The sequence below is a fragment of the Rhinoraja longicauda genome, chromosome 2, assembly GCF_053455715.1.
Source record: "Rhinoraja longicauda isolate Sanriku21f chromosome 2, sRhiLon1.1, whole genome shotgun sequence".
Classification (NCBI taxonomy): Eukaryota; Metazoa; Chordata; class Chondrichthyes; order Rajiformes; family Arhynchobatidae; genus Rhinoraja; species Rhinoraja longicauda.
In genome coordinates this window covers 30,553,991-30,579,323 of record NC_135954.1, presented here as the reverse complement: position 1 = coordinate 30,579,323, position 25,333 = coordinate 30,553,991, and the positions used below count along the sequence as shown (strand labels likewise).

The window sequence follows — 25,333 nt, the reverse complement described above, 5'->3', positions numbered from 1 at the left end:
GTTTCCACTAGTAGGAGAGTCTAGGACCAGAAGTGGAGCCTTAGAATAAAAGGTGTACCTTTAGAAAGGAGATGAGAAGGAATTTATTTGGTCAGAGGGTGGTGAATCGGTGGAATTCATTGCCACAGATGGCTGTGGAAGCCAAATCAAGGCATATTTTTAAGGTGGAGATTGATTAGTAAGGGTGTCAAGGGTTATGGGGAGAAGGCAGGAGAATGGGATTGAGAGGGAAAGATACAGTGCATTCAGAAAGTATTCAGACCACTTAACTTTTCCCACATTTTGCTATGTTACAGCCTTATTTTAAAATGGATTAAATTCTTTTTTTTATCATCAATCTACACAATACCCCGTAATAAAAAGGCGAAAACAGGTGTTTAGAAATTTTTGCAAAGTAATTAAAAATGTTCTAATTCTTCTCCTAGAACTTATGAACTAAACTACAAGTTTAATTTTTTCATACTATGATCATTGCTTCCTTGGGGTTACTTTACCTTAAACTCCCTATCAAGTCTGGTTAATTACACAACACCAAATCCAAAATCGCCTTTTCCCTAGTGGGCTTGAATACAAGCAGTTCTAAGGAGCTAACTCAAAGGCATCCTAAAAATTCTTTCTCTTGAGAGTCAGTATAAACCTGAATTTCCCAGTTATTTGCATATTGAAATCCACCATGACCACTGTAACGTTGCCTTTCTTACATGCCTTTCTATTTCCTGATATAATTTGAGCTCTACATCCTGGCTACTATTTGGAGGCCTGTATATAACTTCCATTAATCTTTTTACCCTTGCAGTTTCTTAACAAGGAACAATTTCTCTACAAGGATTCTACATCTTCGGATCCCACGTTGTTTCTTGCTAAGGATTGAATTTCTATCCTGACCAACAGATAGTTGAGGCAGGAACTATAACAACATCTAAAAGACATTTGGATAGGTTTATGGATAGGAAAGGTTTAGAGGGATTTCGGTCAAACACAAACAGGTGGCACTAGTGTATTTGGGGCATCATAGTCTGCTTGGGCAGGTTTGACTGAAGGGCCGAATCGAGTCGTCCATGCTACACGACTCGAAATTTAAACATGCATTGAGGTACAAAACTTTGTCTTCATATAAAAGGTATCGATCAGTCCTGTTGTAGGGTCAGAACCCAAAATATCGACTATCCCTTTGCCTCAATAGATGCAGCTTGACCCATTGAGTTTACCTAGCAGTTTGTTTACTTGCCCCAGATTCCAACTCTGTACAGTAAATAGGAATCTGGGATTACTTCTGCATATGACAAAACAATACAATTTACTTTGTATGAACATTCCTTTCCATTCACAGAGACTTATCACTTACATCACTTTGTCGTTTATTGACTTCCATTGCATGCTTAACATCTGGCAGTTCTTTCATGTTCGAATAACTGGATTTTCCTTTATCTGCATCATATTTTTGCAAGTATTGTTTCTGATAAAATAAAAATATCTTATTTTTTAGGCAGGTTTATAGTACAGCAATAACATTGACATTTAACAAAATCATCTCTTTTCATTTTCTGTACTTTATAGTCACATTTTGTTTCTGATTTCTGTGAAAAATGGCATCTTAGTGTCAGTTTCTTTTTCCAAATAGTTACTGGTGCCAAGGGCTCATCCCTACACTGCTGATAGAAAAAAAATTCAACATACAGTTAGATCAAGTAGTTTCCAGTTAAAGACCCCCCTGTTAATAATGCAATAGGAGTTAATTATTGCCCGTTAACTTCCTCGATTCTGAAAATGAAAAGGTCATTCCTTCAAGTTTAATTATTGTTGGGCAAGTTCTCTTTCAATCAACTCTTTTAAAACGAATTAATTAATTTTTTTTGTCCATCAATTTTTTCCTCTCAATAATTCCGATGAACCTGTTTCAATGGCCAGGCTGGTATTTGCTTCTCTGATGCTAGGGTCAAGGATGCCTCTTAGCAGGCACAGGACATTCCAAGAGGGGAGGATATGCAGCCAGAGATTATGGTCAATATTGGGAAAGAGAATAGAAGGATGAGATACTTCCAAGTGAATCTAGGGAGTAAGGCAGAAAGTTACAAAGCATCTAGGGTTGTGATCTCAGGATTACTCACTGTGCCACATGCAAGCGAGGCAATGAAAAGGAAATGGTATAATTGAATGTGTGGATGAAGAACTGGTTTAGGAAGAAGGGCTTCAAATACATCGATTATTGGGCTCTCTTCTACACCAGGTGGGACCTACACAGGACAGAAAGGTTGCACCCAAACTGGGGGGTCATCAAGATCCTTCGAGGAAGGTTTGCCATGCCACTCAGCAGAGTTTAACATAGTGTGGCAGTGTGAGTGGGAACCAGAGCAGTAGGTCAGCAAGTGGAGAGACTGAGGCGAAGGAAAGGGTTAGGTCAAGTAAGTTCAATAGGAAGAACAGGTAGGACCAGGTTAATGAACACAGTGGAACTGACAGTGTGAAATGTATTTATTTTAATATAAGGACTATTACAGGTAAGGTAGATGAGCTTCGAGACTGGATTGTACTGGAGTCGTTGCAGAAATTTGGTTGATAGAGGAGCGGCAGCTAAAATGGTCCAGGGTTCAGATATTTATGCCGTGATCAAGAGGAAGGCAAAGGAGGTGGAGGATTGGCATTACTGATTAGGGAGAATGTTGTAATTACACGAGAGAGGAGAGGACTCATCCAGCAATTAAAACAACTTTCAGGTGCCGCTCAACAAAATGGGATCCTCAAAGCACAATCTCCCTCCAGGATACGACTCTGCATGTTTGCCATTATTCATGTCGTGGATATAACAATTTTGAGTGCAAGTTGTGTAATTGCTGAATTGGAGAGTGGCAGTCTACCATTTGGCATTAATCAGGTAAGGCACTGCAAATTATGGACTTGTTAAGGGACAGCATCTTGCGTCAAAGTGCACAGATACTGCAATCATGTCTTGCAGACAAAAGTGGAACACAGAAATTATGTCTGATGGAAGCTGCAGCCAAAATATTGACATCCTAGTGAGTATGACTTAATTCTCAGCTCTTTACAATTTGGTAGACTGTTTGGAACTTGATTTACTGTGGGTTATAAACCTAGGTCATAAGTCACACCTTCAACAGTGAATCCCCCCCCCCCCCCACACACACACACACACACACACACATATGTCTACGTCACTGTACTGTAGCTGCCATGGGACTTGTTTAACAGCCTATATTTCGTATTACAACATATGGTGCCGGCATTTGGCCCATAAGGTCTTTGCTCATCTGCGCCATTCCCCCACCATGGGAAATTAGCACATTAACCTTTCCCTGCACTTCCTGAGTGCAGAAACATCAGCTTTTGGGAAACAAGTAGAGACCGTTTTTACGAATGATTCAAAGTCAAATTTAAACGATTTCCTTTATTTTGGGGACTAGCATCTGTTTAGCCTAACAAAGAAAGAATTGAAATTCAATTTTCAGCGTTAAATCTGGTAGAAAACCAACAATTTTCAGCGTTAAATCTGGTAGAAAACCAACAATTGTTTGTTCTCCACATATCTTGCCTCATCTGCTGGCCATTTCCAACATGTTTTTGTTTTTTTCTTTCCATTACGTCAATGAGTGGAACCACTTAACTGTTGCTAATCTCTTGTACTTCAACCTATACAGTACTAGAAATGGCACATTTTGCATGCAATACATCAGCCATAAGGATGACTGGATATCATTACAGAAACAAAGTATGCTGAAACTATTGTGAATGCACATTTGCTTTAAGAAAGGTTGAACTTATTTGGATATTTATGATTTCCTATATGAGACAATTCAAGTTCAGAAAATATTAGAATAAAGTGGTTATGTACCACTTGGTATTCCAATCAGAAATAAAGGAGGAATCTTTCTTTGGCTATGGATGTTAAAACCATGCATAAATAAATGTCACAACAGTTATACTCACCCTCGATGTTCAGTTTCATTAAAAGACTATAGTCCACAGTAGTGATCACACCTAGTGAATATTCTCATAAAGAGATGTAATGTTAATGGCCAGCTTCTCTTCCAAATATTTTGAATAACCATAGTCAACAGAGCACCTCAAGGTTTTTTACAATTGTCATGATGGTTTTGGCATCATATTGGTACATATCTACTTCGCTTTATGTTGCATTAATATTTGTATAAAAAATTATGAGTGCATAGCAAGGGACTACCATCATACCTTACTCTGAACCTGAGAAACTTCTTTAGCAAACACAGTATCGATGGTAGCGGGCATCTGTGCATACAAGCATTTAGAACTTTCTTTTTTCACATCTTCTTTGTATTTGGTCTGCAAATATTAAAAAAATCTGTTGTTGTGTCACCGAAAGTACAGACCCATACAATTTAACCAGATCGAAATCATAAGAGGCTCATTGTTATTTCTAGAAAGTTGCTTTCAGCAATTTTGCAAGAACAACCCAGTTTCATTATTTACTTCAATTAATACATCATCAATGTACTTCAATTCCATAAAATCAAATATTGCTTTTCCTGCTTATCATCCATTTCCAAAATGTATTTTATATCTATATATACTTAAGTTTATTTGGATATCATAACACAAAAGCGGTTCATGAGTTTATATGTAGGTGAATCATCACAGGGTTTGAAAAGCAATTTCCATTTCAAGGGTTCCTTATGAATTATCTTTCCAACAAGATGTTTAAGCTAATGGGCTGGCTGGCCACTTTGATCAGTCGTTATGGGGATCATTACTGTGGGAGTATGGTGGGGTAATAGCCACAAACATGGGTTCTTAACCCACTTCCAGGTAGATCAGAGCTCATGGATATGTGACAGGTAGTTCTACATTGGGACTAGCTAACCTCATGCAAATTGACACTCTCACTTCCCACAAACTACAATAGGATCACCGTTACAAGGACACAGTCACCAAAATTAGGCTCTCCAAATTTTCAACCTGATCTCCTATACAATGCCTGCATTTCTTTTAAAATGGCATAAACATTGCATTATTTTAAATGGTGTAAAATTAAAAACATATGTCATTATCTCACATTAATTTACAATGCAATAGCATATGGTTTACCTCAGATACAAGAGTAGTTGCTTTTTTCATACATTGTTGTTGAGGTGTATCTGGCACGAAAGTATACTTTCCTTTTGACTGTATGTATCGTTCTTTGTATTTAATCTAAAAAATATATCAGTAGCACAGACTCAGAATTACATTCACTCAATACCTTTTAATTAAATACCATTTTAACAGATGTACTCTCCCATTAGACGTTGCAAATCATTCCATTTATTACATTCCACTAATAATAAAAATTGAAACTGAGAATTGTATACAGAATATTGAAAGCAATCCAACTAATTTGAAATCAAATCAATGACCACTTTAGTTTCAAATTATATAAAGAAGGTTAAATGTTTTGGAGGTCAAAAAACTAATATCACACCTAATTAACAATGGCAATTTTATGCACTATATCAAAATAGTGTTTCAACAGAAGGTACTTACATCACTTATCTGATCACTACATTTCTGGGCAAATTCAATACTCATGTCTTTTATTATAGGTCTATCGAGTGCCTGAGGAGAACAAACAAAATGCTCTAGTTTTCTTTTCTCTGAAAAATTATCAAAATATAATAGAACAGATCTTAAACATTTTCAACCTCTTCCTGTTCTTCTTCTCCATCTTCATGTCCCGAATTATAAACCTTCATTTCTGTTAAATAATTGAATTAAAAAGACGCCAAAAAAACTTTTCTCAACTGCTTCAGTAGTTGAAACTGCTTTCCACTAATCATTTCTAACCACCACATGAAGGGTAGTTTAAAGGCACATCCTAATTTAGCAACCACTTGAGTTGATGATTTTTATCTGAAGAATTCAACGGAAGCGATAGCAAAGGTTTGCCAGATGGCTACAGTGGCATTTTCCTCTTTGGAATGAATAACCTTCAAAACATACACTTTCATTTTCTACCCATACACTCCTTGCTTAAAGTTAAAAATTTAAGATACAATATTAAATTAAGTTTTGCAGATGAAAAATATCCAAGTAGTTAGAATCCATTTCGTATGGACAAAGCAAACAGCAAACTCTGAAGGAGTTTTATTATTTTGGAATAAGTGTTGTTGTTCTACAGGGAATCTGATAAACTTTCCAAAGGCAAAAGTGAAAGTATGCACATCCCACCATGTTTACCACCATTACGGATTATATCATTTATAGAGACAATTATAGTCGCTAACAAATTTGCTTCTACTTAAATCAAATTAGCATACCCAACTAAACTGAAGTACTTCAAAGGCAATTCAAAATTTATAGTCCGAAAAGCTGTTCCATGACAGCAAAGGCGCAAAAAACTGGTGGAACACAGCAGGCAAACATATTTTTGCATGGAGTCCACATTGCAACATTTTATTGCACGAGAATTAAGGCAATAAAACTGCCTTGAACACTTTCAGCAATCTTTTCCTACACATAAAGACCTTCCTCTGCTGCTGCAGAACAAGCAGAGAAATCTACATTGTGGAGGGAGGGGTCACATGTGGAGGGAGGGGTCACAGAGGAAGCAAGGACTGGAGGTGGGGGGGAGGTGGGGAGAGAGGAGGCCAGGGTAATTTGGAACCTTAGGTGAAGGATGAGAGAAATAAAGAAAATCATGACCCTGGAGATTCAAGTTTTAGGCAGGTTGTGATCAGTTGCTTGGGGTGATAAGTGAAAAGTTAGGGTCACAGTCTCCAGTTTGGTGGTGACGAGTAGTTTGATGTAGGTATGTAGGTGGCTGGTACACCTTGAATCTGACTCGGGGGGTAAGGAGGAAAAATAAATTTACATATCAGAACCTCTTTAATTGAAGTGGTTAAATATAAAACATAGAACAGTACAGGAACAAGCCCTTTGACCCACAATGTTTGTGCCGAACATGATGCCAAGTACGTGGTCCATATCCCTCTATACCCTGCACTGCCACTTGCCTAGCTAAAAGCCTCTTAAACATAACTATTGCATCTGCCTCCACCGCCACCATGACAGTGCATTCCAGGCTCCCTCCGGTATAAAATTTTGTTCTTTGTATAAAAAACATACCCCACACATCTCTATTAAACTTTTCCCCTCACATCTTATAGCTAAGCCCTCTAATGTTGAACATTCCACCCTGGGAAAAAGGTTCTGACTGTCACCCCTATATATGCCTCTCATAATTTAAAAAAACTTCTATCAAGTCTTCCCTCAACCTCTGACATTCCAGAGAAAAAAATCCAAATCTATCCAACTTTCCCTGTAGCTGAAACCCTCTATTCCAGTTTAGGCAGCATTCTGGTAAACCTCCTCCACACCCTCTCCAACAACCTCCACATCTTTCCTGTGATGAGGCAACCAGAACTGCACGCAATACTCCAAATGCAGCCTAACCGGTCCTACAGACCTGCATGGTGACCTGCTGACTCCTATAGAGCAGTTGCAAATGGAATTCATTGTTAGTAAATGTGCAACCAAAATGTTAGACTTGAATTAGCACCTTATGTGAATAAAGTTATATGTAAAAAATCTAATGCAATGCAGAATTTAAGTATTGTGGAGATGTAATAGACAACATATACAGTGCCCTCCATAATGTTTGGGACAAAGAACCATCGTTTATTTATTTGCCTCTGTACTCCACAATTCGAGATTTATTTGCCTCTGTACTCCACAATTTGAGATTTGTAATAGAAAAAAATCACATGTGGTTAAAGTGCACATTGTCAGATTTTAATAAAGGCCATTTTTTATACATTTTGGTTTCACCATGTAGAAATTACAGCAGTGTTTATACATAGTCCCCCCATTACAGGGCACCATAATGATTGGAACACAGCAATGTCATGTAAATTAAAGTAGTCATGTTTAGTATTTTGTTGCATATCCTTTGCATGTAAAGACTGCGATTCAAGGACATCACCAGTTGCTGGGTGTCTTCTCTGGTGGTGCTCTGCTAGGCCTGGATTGCAAACATCTTTTGCTTAGGCTTGTTTTGGGGGCTAGTCCCCTTCAGTTTTCCCTTCAGCATATAAAAGGCATGCTCAATTGGGTTCAGATCGAGTGATTGACTTGGTCACTCAAGAATTTACCATTTTTTAGCTTTGAAAAACTCCTTTGTTGCTTTAGCAGTATGTTTGGGATCATTATCTTGCTGTAGAATGATCCACCAGCCAATGAGTTTTGAGGCATTTGTTTGAACTTGAGCAGATAGAATGTGTCTACACAGTTCAGAATTAATTATGCTACTACCATCAGCAGTTGTATCATCAATGAAGATAAGTGAGCCAGTACCTTCAGCAGCCATACATGCCCAGGCCATAACACCGTCACCACCGTGTTTCACAGATGAAACACCTTTAGATCTTGGGCAGTTCCTTCTCTCCTCCATACTTTGCTGTTGCCATCACTCTGATATAAGTTCATCTTCGTTTCATCTGTCCACAAGACCTTTTTCCAGAACTGTGGTTGCTCTTTTAATTACTTCTTAGCAAACTGTAACCTGACCATCCTATTTTTGTGGCTATGCAGTGGTTTGCATCTTGCAGTGCAGCCTCTGTATTTCTGTTCATGAATTCTTCTGCGGACAGTGGTCATTGACAAATCCACATCTGACTCCTGAAGAGTGTTTCTGATCTGTCAGACAGATGTTTGGGGACTTTTCTTTATTATAGAGAGAATTCTTCAGTCATCAGCTGTGGAGGTCTTCCTTGACCTGCCAGTCCCTTTGCGATTAGTAAGCTCACCAATGCTCTCTTTCTTCTTAATGGTGTTCCACACAGTTGATTTTGGTAAGCCTAAGGATTGACTGATGTCTCCAACAGTTTTATTCCTGTTTCTCAGTCTCATTATGGCTTCTTTGGCTTTCATTGGCACAACTTTGGTCCTCATGTTGATAAAAAGACAATAAAAGTTTCCAAAGGTGATGGAAAGACTCGAGGAAAGACTAGGTGCTGAGAGCTCTCTTGTACCTGCATTAAGGAGGCATTTAAACACACCTGAGCAATTACAAACACCTGTGAAGCCATGTGTCCCAAACATTATGGTGCCCTGAAATGGGGGGACCATTTATAAACACCGCTGTAATTTCTACATGGCGAAACCAAAATGTATAAAAATACCCTTTAATAAAATCTGACAATGTGCACTTTAACCACATGTGATTTTTTCTATTACAAATCTCAAATTGTGGCGTGCAGAGGCAAATAAATAAATGACGGGTCATTGTCCCAAACTTTATGGAGGGCACTGTATTCTCTGTTGGTGTACAATGTACCATTTAACCCCTTACTGACATGAGTGCCAAACGTGTCCAATAGTCTCTGGGGACAATTCTGCCCTTGCTGCAGAAACACAAATATGAAGAACTTAAAATTCAAGTTTATCTTGTTAGGAAAATAAATGATGGCATACTATTTCAACCATGTTTATAATTCTGAAAGAGTAGGCACAGTAAATAATAACAGACTCTTTCCAGAGAATATAGGCTTTAAAAAAAGGAGCTAAAGATGTCAAATTAATGTAAAATATTAAGGACAAAGAAGAAGGGAAAGATTAATAACACAGCATGCTGTGATCTTACTGCATGTCTGAATAAATGTGTTAGTGATTAGAACAAAGGCCCAATCAAGATTATCTGGGTGGATGAAGAAATGTAGAATAAAAGGAGTGGAACAGCATGGTTAGATGGGATTAGGATTACACCTCGTGAAAACTATAAATACTAACTCAGATTGTTTGGGCTGGAGCACATTTCAGATCTCTTTTCATACAATCTATGTTTGCAAATTATTCATGTCAATTCATATACAATTTTTAAATAATAAGTACAAAAGTTCATATGACATAGGAGCACAATTGGGCCACGTTGCCCATTGAGTCTACTCCTCCATTCAATAATGGCTCAGCTATCTTTCCCTTTCAACCGCATTCCCATGCCTTCTCCCTGTAATCTTTGATACCCTTATTATTTAGATGTTTAATGTTCTCAGCTAATATAATTCTGATTTAGATAAATATATCATCACCCAAAATTCTACATTAAAATGCTGCAATGGAAACCGTAGCACAATCAGAAGGAATAGCAGACTTTTTAAAAAAATGTAATTTACAAGGTTTAGATTCAAAAGATAGAGAAGTACTAGAAAGGGAGATTACGATAAAGGATATTGAGGAGTCTATTGGTTCTTTAAAAAATGGTAAAGCAGTAGGACCAGATGGTTTAGGCTCCGAATTTTATAAAAAATTTTATGATTTGCTTAGCCCACGTTTACATAGACTGTATGAGTATATATATACTCAACAGAAACTTCCAGATACTCTAAATGAATCTATAATAACACTTATTCCTAAAGCTGATAAAGATCCGGAAGACCCGGGATCATACAGAGCAATTGCACTTTTAAATACAGATCAAAAAATTTTAACTAAAATACTAGCGCATAGATTAAGTACAGTGATGAATAAATTAATACACCCTGACCAAACAGGCTTCATTCAGAAACGATATTCATACTATAATCTAAGAAGATTATTTAATATTATATATTCCAAGAGAATTATTAATGAAGATCTAGCAATAATCTCACTTGATGCTGAAAAAGCATTTGATCAGGTTGAATGGTCTTATTTATTTTCGGTGATGGAAAATATGCAGCTAGGGGAGAAATTCTGTACATGGATAAAACTGTTATATACAAATCCCACGGCCAGAATATTTACAAACCAAAGGTTGTCATCGAAATTTAGCCTATCTAGAGGTTGTAGACAAGGATGCCCGTTATCCCCATTATTATTTGCGCTTGCTATTGAGCCACTGGCAGAAAGAGTTAGGGGGCATCCGGAAATACATGGATATAACACAAAGGACACAGTGAATAAAATTTCTCTATACGCAGATGACGTATTAATTTACATTACAAAACCAGAAATTAGTATTCCAAACTTATTAAAGCTAATAACCCAATTTGGTTCACTTTCAGGATACAGAATAAATTGGAATAAAAGCGAAATTATGCCAATAAGGGAACATAATAAACAGATAATACAACAATTTCCATTTAAAATAGTAAATGAAAAATTTAAATATCTAGGTATCTATGTAACTAAGATATATACATCATTATTTAAAGCAAATTTCCCCCCATTACTGAACAAACTACATAAGAATATTCAATATTGGAAAACACTCCCTATCTCAATGGTTGGCAAAATTAATGCCATAAAAATGATTTTTTTACCGCAAATATTATACCTTTTTCAGACAATTCCGATATATCTGACAAAAAACTTTTTTTAAAAATTGGACTCTATTGTTAATGATTTTATCTGGGATTATAAGAATCATAGGATAAACAAAAGACACTTGTGTAAATCAAAAATAAATGGAGGCCTGGCTTTACCCAATTTTTTGTTTTATTTCTGGGCAGTTAATATTAAAAATATGAATTTCTGGTTGGAAGAAATAGATCATCAACCAGACTGGTTAAAAATGGAAAAGGAAGATTGTTTACCTTTTGATATTGGTTCGATATTATTTGCTACGTCTAAATTAAACAAAAAAATTTATAGGGAAAACCCTATAATATTTAGTGCTATACGAATTTGGAAACAATTAAAAAAGACATTAAAATTAGATAATTTATCACTTTTTCTTCCAATTGTGAATAATCCTTTGTTTAAGCCTTCATGGGTAGACGGGGGTTTTACACAATGGAAGGATTATGGAATTAAAAATATGGGACAACTTTATAAGGAAGGCACGTTTCTGACATTTCAGGAGTTGCAACAGACTTATGGTCTTCGTGGAAATGATTATTTCAGATATCTTCAACTTAGAGATTATGTAAAATCGAACTCCCAAAATTTTCGAATTAGAAATTCAGAAATTCTTGATGAATGTTGGAACAAACATCCTAATACAGAAAAATTAATATCTTATATATATAATATCTTATTAGACAGTGACATTCCCTCCACGGACTTATACAGACAAGAATGGGAAAAAGAATTAAACCAAGTAATTACGAAAGATACTTGGGAAGAAAGTTTGCAACATATACATCAGTGTTCACTAAACGCCAGACATTCTCTAATACAATTTAAAGTAATACATAGGTTACACTATTCAAAAACAAAACTACATAAAATTTTCCAACATATCTCACCTAAATGTGATAAATGTCAACATTTAGAAGCTACATTATTTCATATGTTTGCAAACTGTATAAAAATTAAAAAATTCTGGGTAAATATTTTTAGCATAATATCTAAAGTAACCAGCACACAATTGGACCCAGATCTAAAATTAATTATACTCGGAATATTAGAATTAAATCAAACATTTAGAACAACACAAAGAAACTTTATGGATTATAGTTTAATAACAGGAAAAAAATTAATTCTAAAATTTTGGAAAGGCCCTACGTCCCCCACAATCAAAATGTGGATTATAGAAATGACGGAGACCTTAAACGTGGAAAGAATCAGATTTTCCCTGTTGGACAAACAGGAATTATTTAATGGAATATGGTCTCCTTTTATTGATTACTTAAAGGGTCAGAATGGTTCAGCACAGGAACCTGACTAGCACTCGGACTAAAGAATGGATGAAATGCTATACTTTGAAATGTACGAATATATCTCGAATGAAGTTTTTGTTATTTTAATAAATTTCTCCACTCTTCTTTAACTAACTTTTTCCTTATCTTTATAATCTGTTTTTGTTTTTGTTTTTATTTTTCTTCTCTCTTTTTTCTTTCTTTACTTCATCTAGTTCTTTAGTTCTATCTAGTTTAAAAAAAAAAGGGGCAAAAGGTATTGGAGACAATATAATAATAATTGACAATATTATCAATTTAAAAATGTATGACTGTAAAGATGTAAACAGGTTATGTACCTATCTCCAATAAAAAATTTATTCAAAAAAAAAAATAAAAAATGCTGCAATGATAATGAAGGAGCAGATTCATTGCTAACAATGGTCTGTGGAACACTCACTAGCCATTGCCAATGCTTGAAAGAGAAAGAACTGACTGTACTGTAAATATAATGGAATAAAAACCTTTTAAATACTGTCCACCAACAATTATCCTACAGAAATTAGATTATTTTTAGAAACCTTTCATTTGTTTGTAAGCATGCCATCTCAAACAAATTGAGGCACTTCCTCAATCGACTCTTGAATCAACCTACTCCTGAAAAAAAGTTCACCCCACCTCACCCTTTTCCCCCCATGATTAAGGTATAGTTTTAATGAAGCTATAAAATCTGAAAATGCTGGGTATCCAGATTAATAACACAATCCCAGATTTACACAGCAGATCCATCTGAGTCTGAGAATAGGAGGCACTTTTGTGACTTCATTTAGCTTTGAAGAAAGGTATCAGGACCCCCAGTTTTCAAAGGTTTCATAAAGAAGACTGCTCAATATCCTCATTCAACATTCAGCTTCCAAAATTGGCAAGTCAACTTATGTATTTAAACTAAAACAGCTTTTCTGTTGTAACAAGATGAAATGTGTTACAATAAAACAATTTTCTTGATATAGACAAAACCACCTGGAAATGAAATGATGGTTGTCAAGAATTGCAGCAGGATCTAAATCGGGCTAAAATGGACAGGGCCTACACAATGAATGGTAGGGCTCTGGGGAGAGTTGGAGACCAGAGGGATCGATACAATGCATTCAGAAAGTATTCAGACACCTTCTCTTTTTCCACATTTTGTTACGCTATCGCCTTATTTTAAAATAGATTAAATTCTTTTTTTTTAATCATCAATCTACACATAATACCCCATTGTAGCGACCATAGAGAGTGGTCCTGGTCGTCGAACCCTCAGATTGGCCAGCAAGGTCACGTGTGGGCGCGACCGTAGGGATTGGTCCAGAGAGCGACATCGCTGATTGGACAGCGTTGTCATGTGCGCTTTTGGCGCCCGAAAAGAGTTAGTTCGGAGACGTCTTCGAAGAAGACTGTGAGTTTTTGATGGTTGTCCGTTATCTTGTTGAGAAACCTTTGTAATCGAATATTGCTGTCGCAATAAACTTCTTCAACAAAGAACAAGTTTCCGGACTCGCCATATTGGTGACCCCGACGTGATCTGGGCGATCACCGACCATGAGCGAACACGACGCCCCGTTGTTGACTGCTGCGCCTGGCACACCGGAGTTAAGCGCAGTAAGCGTTCACCTTCCGTCGTTTTGGACACATCAACCACAATCTTGGTTTGTCCACACCGAAGCCCAGTTTCATTTAAGAAACATATCGACAGACGCGACGAAATATTACTACCTCGTCAGCGCTCTATCGCCGGAGACGACCACACGCGTGATGCGGTTCATGGTAAATCCTCCTGCGGAAAGCAAGTACGAGGCCATGAAGGCACTGTTACTACGAACCTTCGGGTTCCATAGGCATGATCGCGCTAAAAAACTTCTGCACCTACCGGATCTCGGAGATCGACTGCCGTCCGTTCTCATGGCCGAGATGATGATGCTAGCCGGTGAACATACGGATTGCCTCATGTTCGAGCAGGCATTCCGAGAGAAGCTTCCCGAAGATGTCAGACTTCTGCTCACGGATTGTTCTTTTAAGGACCCCGAAGCATATGCAGAAAAAGCTGATGCGCTCATGGCGGCCAAATCGAAGGGAAGCGGTTCGATCAACAAGGTCTCGACATCAGCGACCACGCCACAGCAACATCAAGATGGCGCCGCGTCTCCCGCCAGTCCTCCAAAAGCCCGCCAAAAAGATCCGCACAAGCGCGGCTGGTGCTATTATCATCTACGATGGGGTAGAGAATCCCGCAACTGCCGCTCACCTTGTACTTTCGCGGGAAATGCCTCGGCCGATCGTACATAGGGGCAGTTGCGATTGGCCAGAACCGACGCCTCTACGTCCGAGATCGATTCACGGACACAGAATCTTTGGTGGACACGGGAGCCATTGTCAGTATAGTGCCGCCGACCGACCTTGAGACCACATCGGGTAAGACAGGTCCTACCCTCATCGCGGTTAATGGCAGCCCCATCCGCACGTTCGGTACGCGGAAGATGTCCCTTGTGTTAGGCCTCCGCACGTATGAATGGCCATTCATTATAGCAGACGTCAGACAAGCGATCCTAGGCGCAGATTTTCTCTGGGCCTTTTCACTGGTCCCTGATGTCCGCGGTAACGACCTCCGACCCTCCGCCAGCGAGGAGCCCGTCGCTCCGACAATCGCCTCCCCTCCCAGCCCTACTGTCCAGGCCGTCGTCGCGGCCCCTGACTCGTATGCTGAGGTCCTGGCGGAGTTTCCAGAGCTGCTCATCCAGCGTTTTGACGCCCCTTCGGCCAAGCATGGCGTGGTCCACCACATTCGCACCGAGGGCCCTCCCATTTTCGCTCGGGCCAGGAGACTACCGCCCGACAAACTGGTGGTGGCGCGGGGGGAGGAGGAAATGGGCATTGTCCGTCAGTCCGACAGCCCTTGGGCCTCGCCGTTGCATATGGTCTCCAAGGCATCTGGGGGGTGGAGACCATGTGGCGATTATAGGCGTCTCAATGCTGTCACCACGGCTGATCGCTACCCCATACCGCACCTGCAGGACTTTTCGTCTGGGCTGGAAGGAGCGGTGGTGTTCTCCAAGATCGATTTGGTGCGAGGATACCACCAGATTCCTGTGCGGCCGGAGGACATACAAAAAACTGCCACGATCACTCGGTTCGGGTTGTTCGAATGGTTGCGCATGCCTTTCGGTTTAAAGAACGCGGCACAGGCTTTCCAGCGACTGATGGACCGTGTGGGTCGGGGTTTACCCTTTGTGTTTATTTATTTAGACGACATCCTGGTCGCCAGCCCCTCAGTGCAGGAACACCAGGTCCACTTGCGGACTGTGTTCCAGCGGCTCCAAGACCACGGGCTCATTATCCAACCCTCCAAGTGTCAATTCGGCCTCCCTTCTCTCGATTTTTTAGGGCACAGAATCACCCCTGCCGGCGCCACCCCTTTGCCCGAGAAGGTGGAGGCTATCCGGGCATTTCCCAGGCCCACCACAGTAAAAGGGCTGCAGGAGTTCGTAGGTATGGTTAACTTCTACCATAGGTTCGTTCCGGCAGCTGCGCGGGTCATGCTCCCGCTCTTCCAGTGCCTCGCGGGTAAACCGGTAGAGTTGATATGGTCCACCGGCCGCAGAGTCGGCTTTTACAGCAGCTAAGGCAGCCTTGGCAGACGCCACCATGTTGGTCCACCCGAGCCCCTCCGCCCCCACGGCCCTGACGGTTGATGCGTCTGACGTGGCGGTGGGTGGGGTTTTGGAGCAGCAGGTCGGTGGCCGTTGGCAGCCCTTGGCGTTTTTCAGCCGGCAACTAAATTCGGCTGAGCTGAAGTATAGCGCATTTGACCGAGAGCTTCTGGCCCTCTATTTAGCTGTTCGTCATTTCAGGTATTTCCTTGAGGGCCGCCCATTTGTGGCCTTTACGGACCATAAACCATTAATATTTGCATTTTTCAAATTGTCTGACCCATGGTCGGCCCGCCAGCAGCGGCACCTGACTGCCATCTCTGAATTTACCACCGATGTCCGTCATGTCGCGGGTAAGCTTAATGCCGTTGCTGACGCCCTGTCTAGGCCTGCTTGTTCCCCCATTTCGGCGGTGGACTGCGAGGTGGATCCCCAGGAGCTTGCGGAGGCACAGCTTCTGGCGGATACCGCCTCGGCATACCAGTCCACCACTTCGGGGTTGAAGTTGGCTCAGGTAGCCTGCGGGTCGGAAGGCACAAAAGTCTGGTGTGATGTTTCCCTTCCCCGTCCCAGGCCGGTAGTGCCGCCCTCCCTTCAGCGCCGGGTTTTCGATGCCATTCACGGGCTGGCGCACCCGTCCATCCGCTCCACCTCTGCGTTAGTAGCCGCTCGGTTTGTCTGGCATGGCCTGCGTAAACAAGTAGCTGGTTGGGCACGTTCCTGCGTTCCCTGCCAGACCGCTAAAGTCCAGCGCCATGTCCAGCCCCCCGTACAGGAGTTTGAGGTCCCAGCAGTTCGTTTTTTCCACATTCACGTGGATTTAGTCGGGCCCTTGCCTTCCTCCCGGGGCTACACCCATCTCCTCACGGTGGTGGATCGGTTCACCCGGTGGCCAGAGGCTTTCCCATTGTCCGATATCTCGGCAGCCTCTTGTGCCAGGACTTTGGCCCTCCATTGGGTAGCACGTTTCGGGGTTCTGGCGGTTATTACCACCGACAGGGGGCCGCAGTTCACTTCGTCCCTCTGGACCACGCTAGCCGAGCTGTACGGTTCCCGGTTACAACACACTACAGCATACCACCCCCAGGCAAATGGGCTTGTAGAGTCCCACCTGCCCGCATATGGTACATATCCCTCCAAACATGTCCTATCCATGTACTTGTCTAACTGTTTCTTAAAAGTCAGGATAGTCTCAACCTCAACTACCTTCTCTGGCTGCTTGTTCCGTACACCCACCACCCTTTGAGTGAAAAAGTTACCCCTCAGATTCCTATTAAATCTTTTCCCCTTCACCATAATCCTATGTTCTCTGATCCTCGCTTCACCTACTCTGGGCAAGAGACTCTGTGCATCTACCCGATGTATTCCTCTGATGATTTTAGACGCCTCTTTCAGATCACCCCTCATCCTCCTGTGCTCCAAGGAATAGAGACCCAGGCTACTCAACCTCTCCCTATAGCTCACACCCTCTAGTCCTGGTAACATCCTCGTAAATCTTCTCTGTTCCCATTCCAGTTTGACATTATCTTTCCTATAACATGGTGCCCAGATCTGAACACAGTGCTCTAAATGCGGCCTCACCAACGTCTTATACAAATGTGCCATGACCTCCCAACTTCTGTACTCAATACCCTGACTGATGAAGCCAATGTGCCAAAAACCGTTTTGACCACCCTATCTACTTGCAACTCCATCTTCAAGGAAACATGCACATGCACACCTAGATCCCTCTGCTCTACAACACTTCCCAGAGCCCTACCATTTAAAGCAAGGCAATGCAAGGCAAGTTTATTTATATAGCACATTTCATACAGCAATGGCAATTCAAAGTGCTTTACACAGAGCATAAAAAATACAGAACGAGAAAAGATAGGAAAATACAAATAATAACAGTAATAAGATAAATAATTAATAGTTATAAGTAAGATTAATAGAGTAATGGGGAATCATGACAGAAGCTTCCTCGTGGCGATCCCTCGGAAAAGACAACTCGATGCACTCTGTGACGCATCGGGCGACCAATTCTGTCAACATGTTGGACAACGACAGAAGCCAACAGTGAGCTAACGTCGTCTGACACACGAGCGAACGATAGAGTAATAAAATTAGATAAAAAGTAATAAGATTTTAAAAGTAATAAGAATAGACCAAAAGTAAGATATATTCACTGACTAGGTCCTGCCTATGTTAGACTTGCCAAAATGCAACACCTCACATTTCTCTGTATTAAATTCCATCAACCATTCCTCAGCCCACCTGGCCAATCGAACTAGATCCTGCTGCAATTTTGCACAACCATCTTCACTATCTGTAAAACCACCCACTTTTGTATCATCAGCAAACTTCCTAATCTTGCCATGTACATTCTCATCCGAATCATTGATATAGATGACAAACAGCAACGGCCCAGCACCAAACCCTGAGGCACACCACTAGTCACAGGCCATATTTAGAGTATTGTGTTCAGTTTTGGACACCATGTTATTGGAAAGATGTCAAGCTGGAAAGCGTACAGAGAAGATTTACAACGATATTGCCAGGACTCGAGGGCCTGAGATATAGGGAGAGGTTGAGCTGGCTAGGCATCTATTCCTTGGAGCACAGGATTAGAAGTAATCTCATAGAAGTGTACAAAATCACGAGAGGAATAGATTGGGTAAATGCACAGAGTCTCTTGTCCAGAGTAGGGGAATCGAGAACCAGAGGACATAGGTTTAAGGTGAGTGGAGAAATTTTAATAGGAACCTAAGGGGCAGCTTTTTCACACAAAGGGTGGTGGGTGTATGGAACGAGTTTCCGGAGGAAGTAATTGCGGCAGTTGCTATCGCAACATATAAGAAACAATTAGACAGGTACATGGATAGGAGATATCGAGGAATTATGCCCCAAACACAGGCAAGTGGGACCAGTGTAGATGGGACATGTTGGTCAGCGTGGGGAAGTTGAGCCTAAGAGCCTGTTTCCACGCTGTATATCTCTATGACTCTAATTATTTTTATACTCTGTACCACTTCCACAATTCAATAATTTATTTCTAGGTGACAAAAGTTTTCATACATAAAGTAATCATTAAACTGTATATTCACAAAATGCTGGAGTAACTCAGCAGGTCAGGCAGCATCTCGGGAGAGAAAGAATGGGTGACGTTTCGGGTCGAGACCCTTCTTCAGTCTGAAGAAGGGTCTCGACCCGAAACGTCACCCATTCCTTCTCTCCCGAGATGCTGCCTGACCTGCTGAGTTACTCCAGCATTTTGTGAATAAATCGATTTGTACCAGCATCTGCAGTTATTTTCTTATACATTAAACTGTATACTCGGGTTGCACAATAATCCCACATATTTTTTTGCAGTGACCTTCAGACTATACTGGGACTGCTGATAAACTCAAACCAAGATGATATCCATAGGACACTAGAAGGACTAACAGCAAGGCTCACCAACAGGTGGTGCTTACACCATATGTACACATGATGACAGAGTTAAAGATAATGAAGTGATGTGTGATGATGAATCTATTCCTGATGTGGACAATGAATCAACAGCTTTGAAGAGTCACAGAACAGCAATGAGTCATGCCATGAGGTTGCAAGTTCTGCAGAACAGAGAACTAAATAGGTTCTAAACCCAGATGACGTATTTACATACCGTACATAAAAGCTGTTTTCTCTCCTTGAAGTGTTTGAATTCACTTCACCTTCCTAATAGATTCAGCCTGCTGACGGGCTTCTTCTCAATCTCCTCAGCTGTGCACTGTTCTTTATTATGGTACTAATTTCTTGTGCTGGAGACCTTGCAATTTCTTGGTTTCAGTCACTGTTGTGCACTCCTCAAAGTAATTGATTTATTATCAAATTCAGGAAGAGATTCATTGTCAGACATCAATACATTATCTTCAACTTGGTTTCTTGCTACGATCATCCAATGAACATGGACACTTACTTCCAATTCAAACCAAATATCTTTTCAGACCATCAATTGAGGCAAATTTTCCATACTCTTATTCTTTCTCATTGGGCTGATGATTTTATCACATTTTACGTTGTTGGAATCACTATGCATTGTATTATTATTGATGGATGTACCTTGGACTACACTGTCATCACCAGTGATCACTAATCACAATAATACCTGCAGGACACAGGTTGCCTCAAAACTAGTATGTTTGCAATATAAAAAATTAACATAACATCAAGAAACCCTGATGCATTGTCATAAGGTCATAAGGATTAGTAGAATTAGGCCATTCAGCCCATCAAGTCTACTCTGCCATTCAATCATGGCTCGTCCATCTCTCCCTCCTAACCCCTTTCTCCTGCCTCCACATAACCTCTGACACCTGTACTAATCAAGAATCTATCTATCTCTGCCTTAAAAATACCCACTGACTTGGCCTCCACAGCCTTCTGTGGTGAAGAATTCCAACCTTTGACAAAATAAATTTCCCCTCATCTCCTTCCTTAATTCTATGACCTTTAGTCCTGGACTGTCCCACTAGTGAAACCATCCTATCCACATCCATTCTATCCAAGCCTTTCACTATTCTGTACATTTCAATGAGGTCCCCCCTCATTCTTCAAAACTCCATTGTGTTTACACTGATATTTTCATCCTCTCAGACACCTGCTCAGGATATCTGAGACATCAGCTTCAGACTTCAGACATTTGATGCTGAAAGATGGCTTGCTTCCTCTCATGTTTTGCAATGGTCGATGAGGCCAATATCTGCCATAGGTGGGGCAGAATGTGTCTGCTGGATCATTTGGATGGATTGTATAGGAAGGGATATCCTCCTTCCATCAGTAATGCTGAACCTTTGCATGCTCATGACAAAGGATCAATGGGTTCTCAATGCCATCTCAGATGCTTCTTCTCCATTGTTGATCCACCATGAGCCAGGAATTCTCTTGGATCAGTGAGTATATTACATTTTCTCAAGGAGGCTTCAAGAACATCCTTGAAATAATTTATTTATAGAGTTTGGAATGAGAAGCCTGCTTCTAGAAACTGGTCTTGGCCACAGGAACAATGCAACCCATCATAAATTACTGAATATAATTAAACCTATATGTAAGTATGACACCATTAATTTCTACAACTGTATGACTTACTTGCATATTAAAAATAAGTACACCATAATCCCTTATTAAATTCTATAATAAATACGGGCACAATACTCACATTGGATAAATTATTAACCCAAGACCATATAATTCAAACATAAAATCAGAAGAAACAGGATTTTGTTTTAGTAAAAAGTCCAATTCATGATCCAAGATAATTTCTAAAGAATCAAAATGCCTCAGGTTGCCCCTAGTGACACGTGACTTGGACAAGTGTCAATAGCAAGAAGTTCAGGCATGCAATAAATATTTAAAAAGTACTCCCACTTGTTTCTATTTAGTAACAATAATGTTAAAGTAAAAATTCATGAAATAAACTATATAATTTAAATGTGTTTTAGTGTATACCTGTAGTTTATTATTAAAATGTAAACTGTCCACATAAAGAAGCTTCATCTGCTCTTTGATGTAATGTTGTGGCAAAATGCATATTCCCAATATTCACCCAGTAATCTGTTTCCAAGCTGCAGAAAACACATTTTAGTCATTACAATTTGGCTAGCAATCAAAATTCCATTAGGAAATAAGCAATGGCTTTTTAAGATTAAAAGTAACAGACTTTTGATCTGTCACAGAAGTTAAATTTACAATTCAAAAGGAAATCATGAATCTTTTTATCACTCCAGTAAACATTATTTACTTTGTAAGCAGACTGTTGCAGAATAGAACTCAATTCTATCGGATTCAATATGCAGAACATTCAGAAAAATCTGGAGAATCGCAAGTTGACCATGTAAACCCCAGAAAAAATAGGGAAAAAAGGAATTGGTTTTCAAAAGTAAACTAAAATAAATGTGAACAATTAAGGAGGATGTTCACACCTTAAGGAAACTTGCCTGAATTGAAAATATATCTAACTTTTTTTTTAAATGATATTTAATATGGTGGAGAGTAACACTGCCATCCAACATTCATCCAATCTCTTAGTATGATCCCAGTTCAATATCAATTGAAGCAGAGTTTCCAGGTTTACTAAAAGAGCTCATTGCTACAAAAAGAATTTCAGATTAGATTTGTGTGGCACTTTGGGACACTAGGACTGAAGAATGCCCAGAAAACCAAAAACAGGGTGACAAAGCTATCCATGGAAATCACAGGCTCATTAGCAGGTCTCAAAATTTGAACGTTAATTCCAGCCATAAACAGAAGGAAAACTAAACAGAACTTCACAAAGGGAAGCACATTTGGCAGAAGCAGCTGGCACATTCCAGTGAGGATGTCCTTGTTGAAGCACAGATGTCTCATATATATCATATCTCTGAGGTTCTGGCAGAAGAGTTGCTTCTTGAACATCCTGGAAGGATGTGGCTTCTTGCTGAAATCCTGTCTCCACACCCACTCCTTCTCTTTCCATCCCCTTCCAGCAATTTGGCCTGCTCTATTTGCCCACTGCTCATTCTTCAAGCCAGTACAGGCACATTCATGTCCAGGAACATATCATTTGCATGGAAGCCTTAAAGTCAAGACAAAGTCCTTCATTACTCGGTACACCATTTCCCAATGTTGGGGGAGTCCAGAACCAGGGGTCGCAGTTTAAGAATAAGGGGTAGGCCATTTAGGACTGAGATGAAGAAAAAAAATGTCACCCAGAGAGTTGTGAATCTGTGCAATTCTCTGCCACAGAAGGCAGTGGAGGCCAATTCACTGGATGTTTTCAAGAAAGTTCGATTTAGCTATTCGGGCTAATGGAATCAAGGGATATGGGGAAAAAGTGGGAACGGGGTACTGATTTTAGATGATCAGCCATGATCATATTGAATGGCGGTGCTGGCTTAAAGGGTCGAATGGCCCTGTCCTGCACCTATTTTCTATGTTTGTTGTGGACTTCAATTTCCTAGTAATGTCAAATCTTTGTAGAAGTATGGCAACATCCAGTGGCAATCAGTGACCAGATAATCTGAAAGTAACAGTCACACCAAGTGCACATTTCCCATCTACGAATTATCCCTCCTTCTAGTTTTACATTTCACTCCTCACCATACTTTCTTATTAGATTCCATCACTTATCCATGTTTGTCCTCTCCATTTATCACCTCCAAGTTTATGACAATCAGCACCCTACTCTCCCCCAACTGACAATCATCCCCACCTTACTTGGATCTATCTATCGCTTGCCAGCTCTTGCCCCACCCCTGCCCTCACCTCTTCCTTCCAGCTGCTTCCTCTATCTCAGAAGGTCCCCAAACCATAAAGTCATCTGTCCTTCCCTCCCTCACCCCCACAGATGCTACCTGACGACTGAACTCCTCGAGCAGTATGTTTTTGCTACCTTATCTAAAGCTTTTAAAAAAAAAATTAAACCTCAGTTAAATCATCATCTAATCTGGTTACTCAAGGACTTTTTGAGTAACTATTACTCAAACCTTATTTATTCAGACTCTGTCTAACAAGTTTTGAAAACAAATTAATTTGCACGGTATTATCTTCCAGTGCAAGTGCATCCATCCTGATTATACATTGTTCAAAATGAATCCAATATTCAAGAGGCTCCGCACAAATGCAGCATCACAATCTCACTCCTGTAGTCTTTATAAATTCAAATTTCAATACATTAAATAAGGTGAGCCTATATTCTCTAGGAAAAGAATGTGAGATGATCTCATCAAAATATCTAAATGTTTTCTCAAGTGGAATAGAAATATATAAAATTGGTGCAGGAGTAGGCCATTCAGCCCTTCGAGCCAGCACCGCCATTCAATATGATCGTGGCTGATCGTCCAAAATCAGTACCCCGGACCTGGTTTTTCTCCCGTGATTCTGTTAGCCCTAAGAGCTAAATCTAACTCTCTCTTGAAAACATCCAGTGAATTGGCCTCCATTGCCTTCTGTGGCAGAGAATTGCAGAATCACAACTCTCTGGGTGAAAAAGTGTTTCCTCATCCCAAATGGCCTATCCCTTATTCTTAAACTGTGACCCCAGGTTCTGGACTCCTCCAACATTGGGAAAAATTTTCCTGCATCTAACCTGTCCAATCCCAGAAGAATTTTATATGTTTCTATAAGATCCTCTGTCATCCTTCTAAATTCCAGTGAATACAAGTCCAGTCGACATTCTTTCATCATATGTCAGCCCCGCCATTCCGGGAATTAACCTGGCGAACCTACGCTGCATTCCCTGGATAACACAAATAATTAAAGTGCATTGAAAGACATTTGGACAAGTACATGGATAGAAAAGGTTTAGAATGATATGGACCAAATGCGGACAGACGTGACTATTGTAGATGGGACATCTTAGTCGGCATGGGCATATTGGGCCGAAGGGCCTGTTTCCATGCTGTATGGCTCTATGACCCCATGACGCTAATCTGGAAAATGCAAAGACATTTTTCCAAAATAAGGTGTTATCCATTTAAGACAGAATTAAGAAGGTTCAGTGAAGGATAATGAAATTACTCATGATAGGTGACCGTAGTTGATGCTTTGCTGGAAATTTTGCCAGTTCTGTAGAACTACCCGGGGTGGATGATGAGGACGTAAAGCAGCTCCCACCGACCTCTATCCTTGTGGTCAAGTACAGACCAACAAACATGTCCCAAGGGAATGTGCTGTGACAGGACCTCCCTGCCCACTATCCCAACTTGATAACCCCCAATTAGACACTTACCTCACCAATTGCCACTTTTGATTGTTGTAGTTGACGTACGAAAGAAGAAAAATGAGATTATTTTCTTAATTCTTAGATGGCTTTATGGTATCCCAGGGTAAACATCATAATCTTACCATTCTGTTTACTATGTCCCTTAATTACATCCTCCCATCCACCTATCTTATGTAAACCCTCATCATTATAATCTACAAACTTCAATATACAGGTCTCAATTCCCACACCTTCCTGAGTTAAATATTTCTTTTGTGGGCAAGGTTAATTTCAACTGAAAATTTATCAGTTCTATTCAAAACATATTGGAGGTGTTCAAACTCCTTGAATTTTCCCCTCTACAATAAAAAAAGATCTAGGAA

The 25,333-nt window shown here is 40.2% G+C and overlaps 2 protein-coding genes across 4 annotated transcripts in view; both read right to left on the bottom strand.

The window, feature by feature from the left end:
• Positions 1 to 25,333, bottom strand: part of nebl (nebulette) — a 248,629-nt gene that overhangs the window by 66,601 nt on the left and 156,695 nt on the right. The gene's annotated exons all lie outside the window — the stretch shown is intronic.
• LOC144603209 (nebulette) overlaps positions 1 to 25,333 on the bottom strand; it is a 76,935-nt gene that overhangs the window by 43,100 nt on the left and 8,502 nt on the right. For both annotated transcript variants that reach the window (XM_078416402.1, XM_078416411.1), the window contains exons 3-6: positions 5,512 to 5,583; positions 5,077 to 5,181; positions 4,204 to 4,314; positions 1,346 to 1,456 (exon numbers count right to left, since the gene is read on the bottom strand). In XM_078416402.1, coding sequence (XP_078272528.1) covers positions 1,346 to 1,456; positions 4,204 to 4,314; positions 5,077 to 5,181; positions 5,512 to 5,583 — 399 coding nt within the window. The remainder of the gene's footprint in view (positions 1 to 1,345; positions 1,457 to 4,203; positions 4,315 to 5,076; positions 5,182 to 5,511; positions 5,584 to 25,333) is intronic.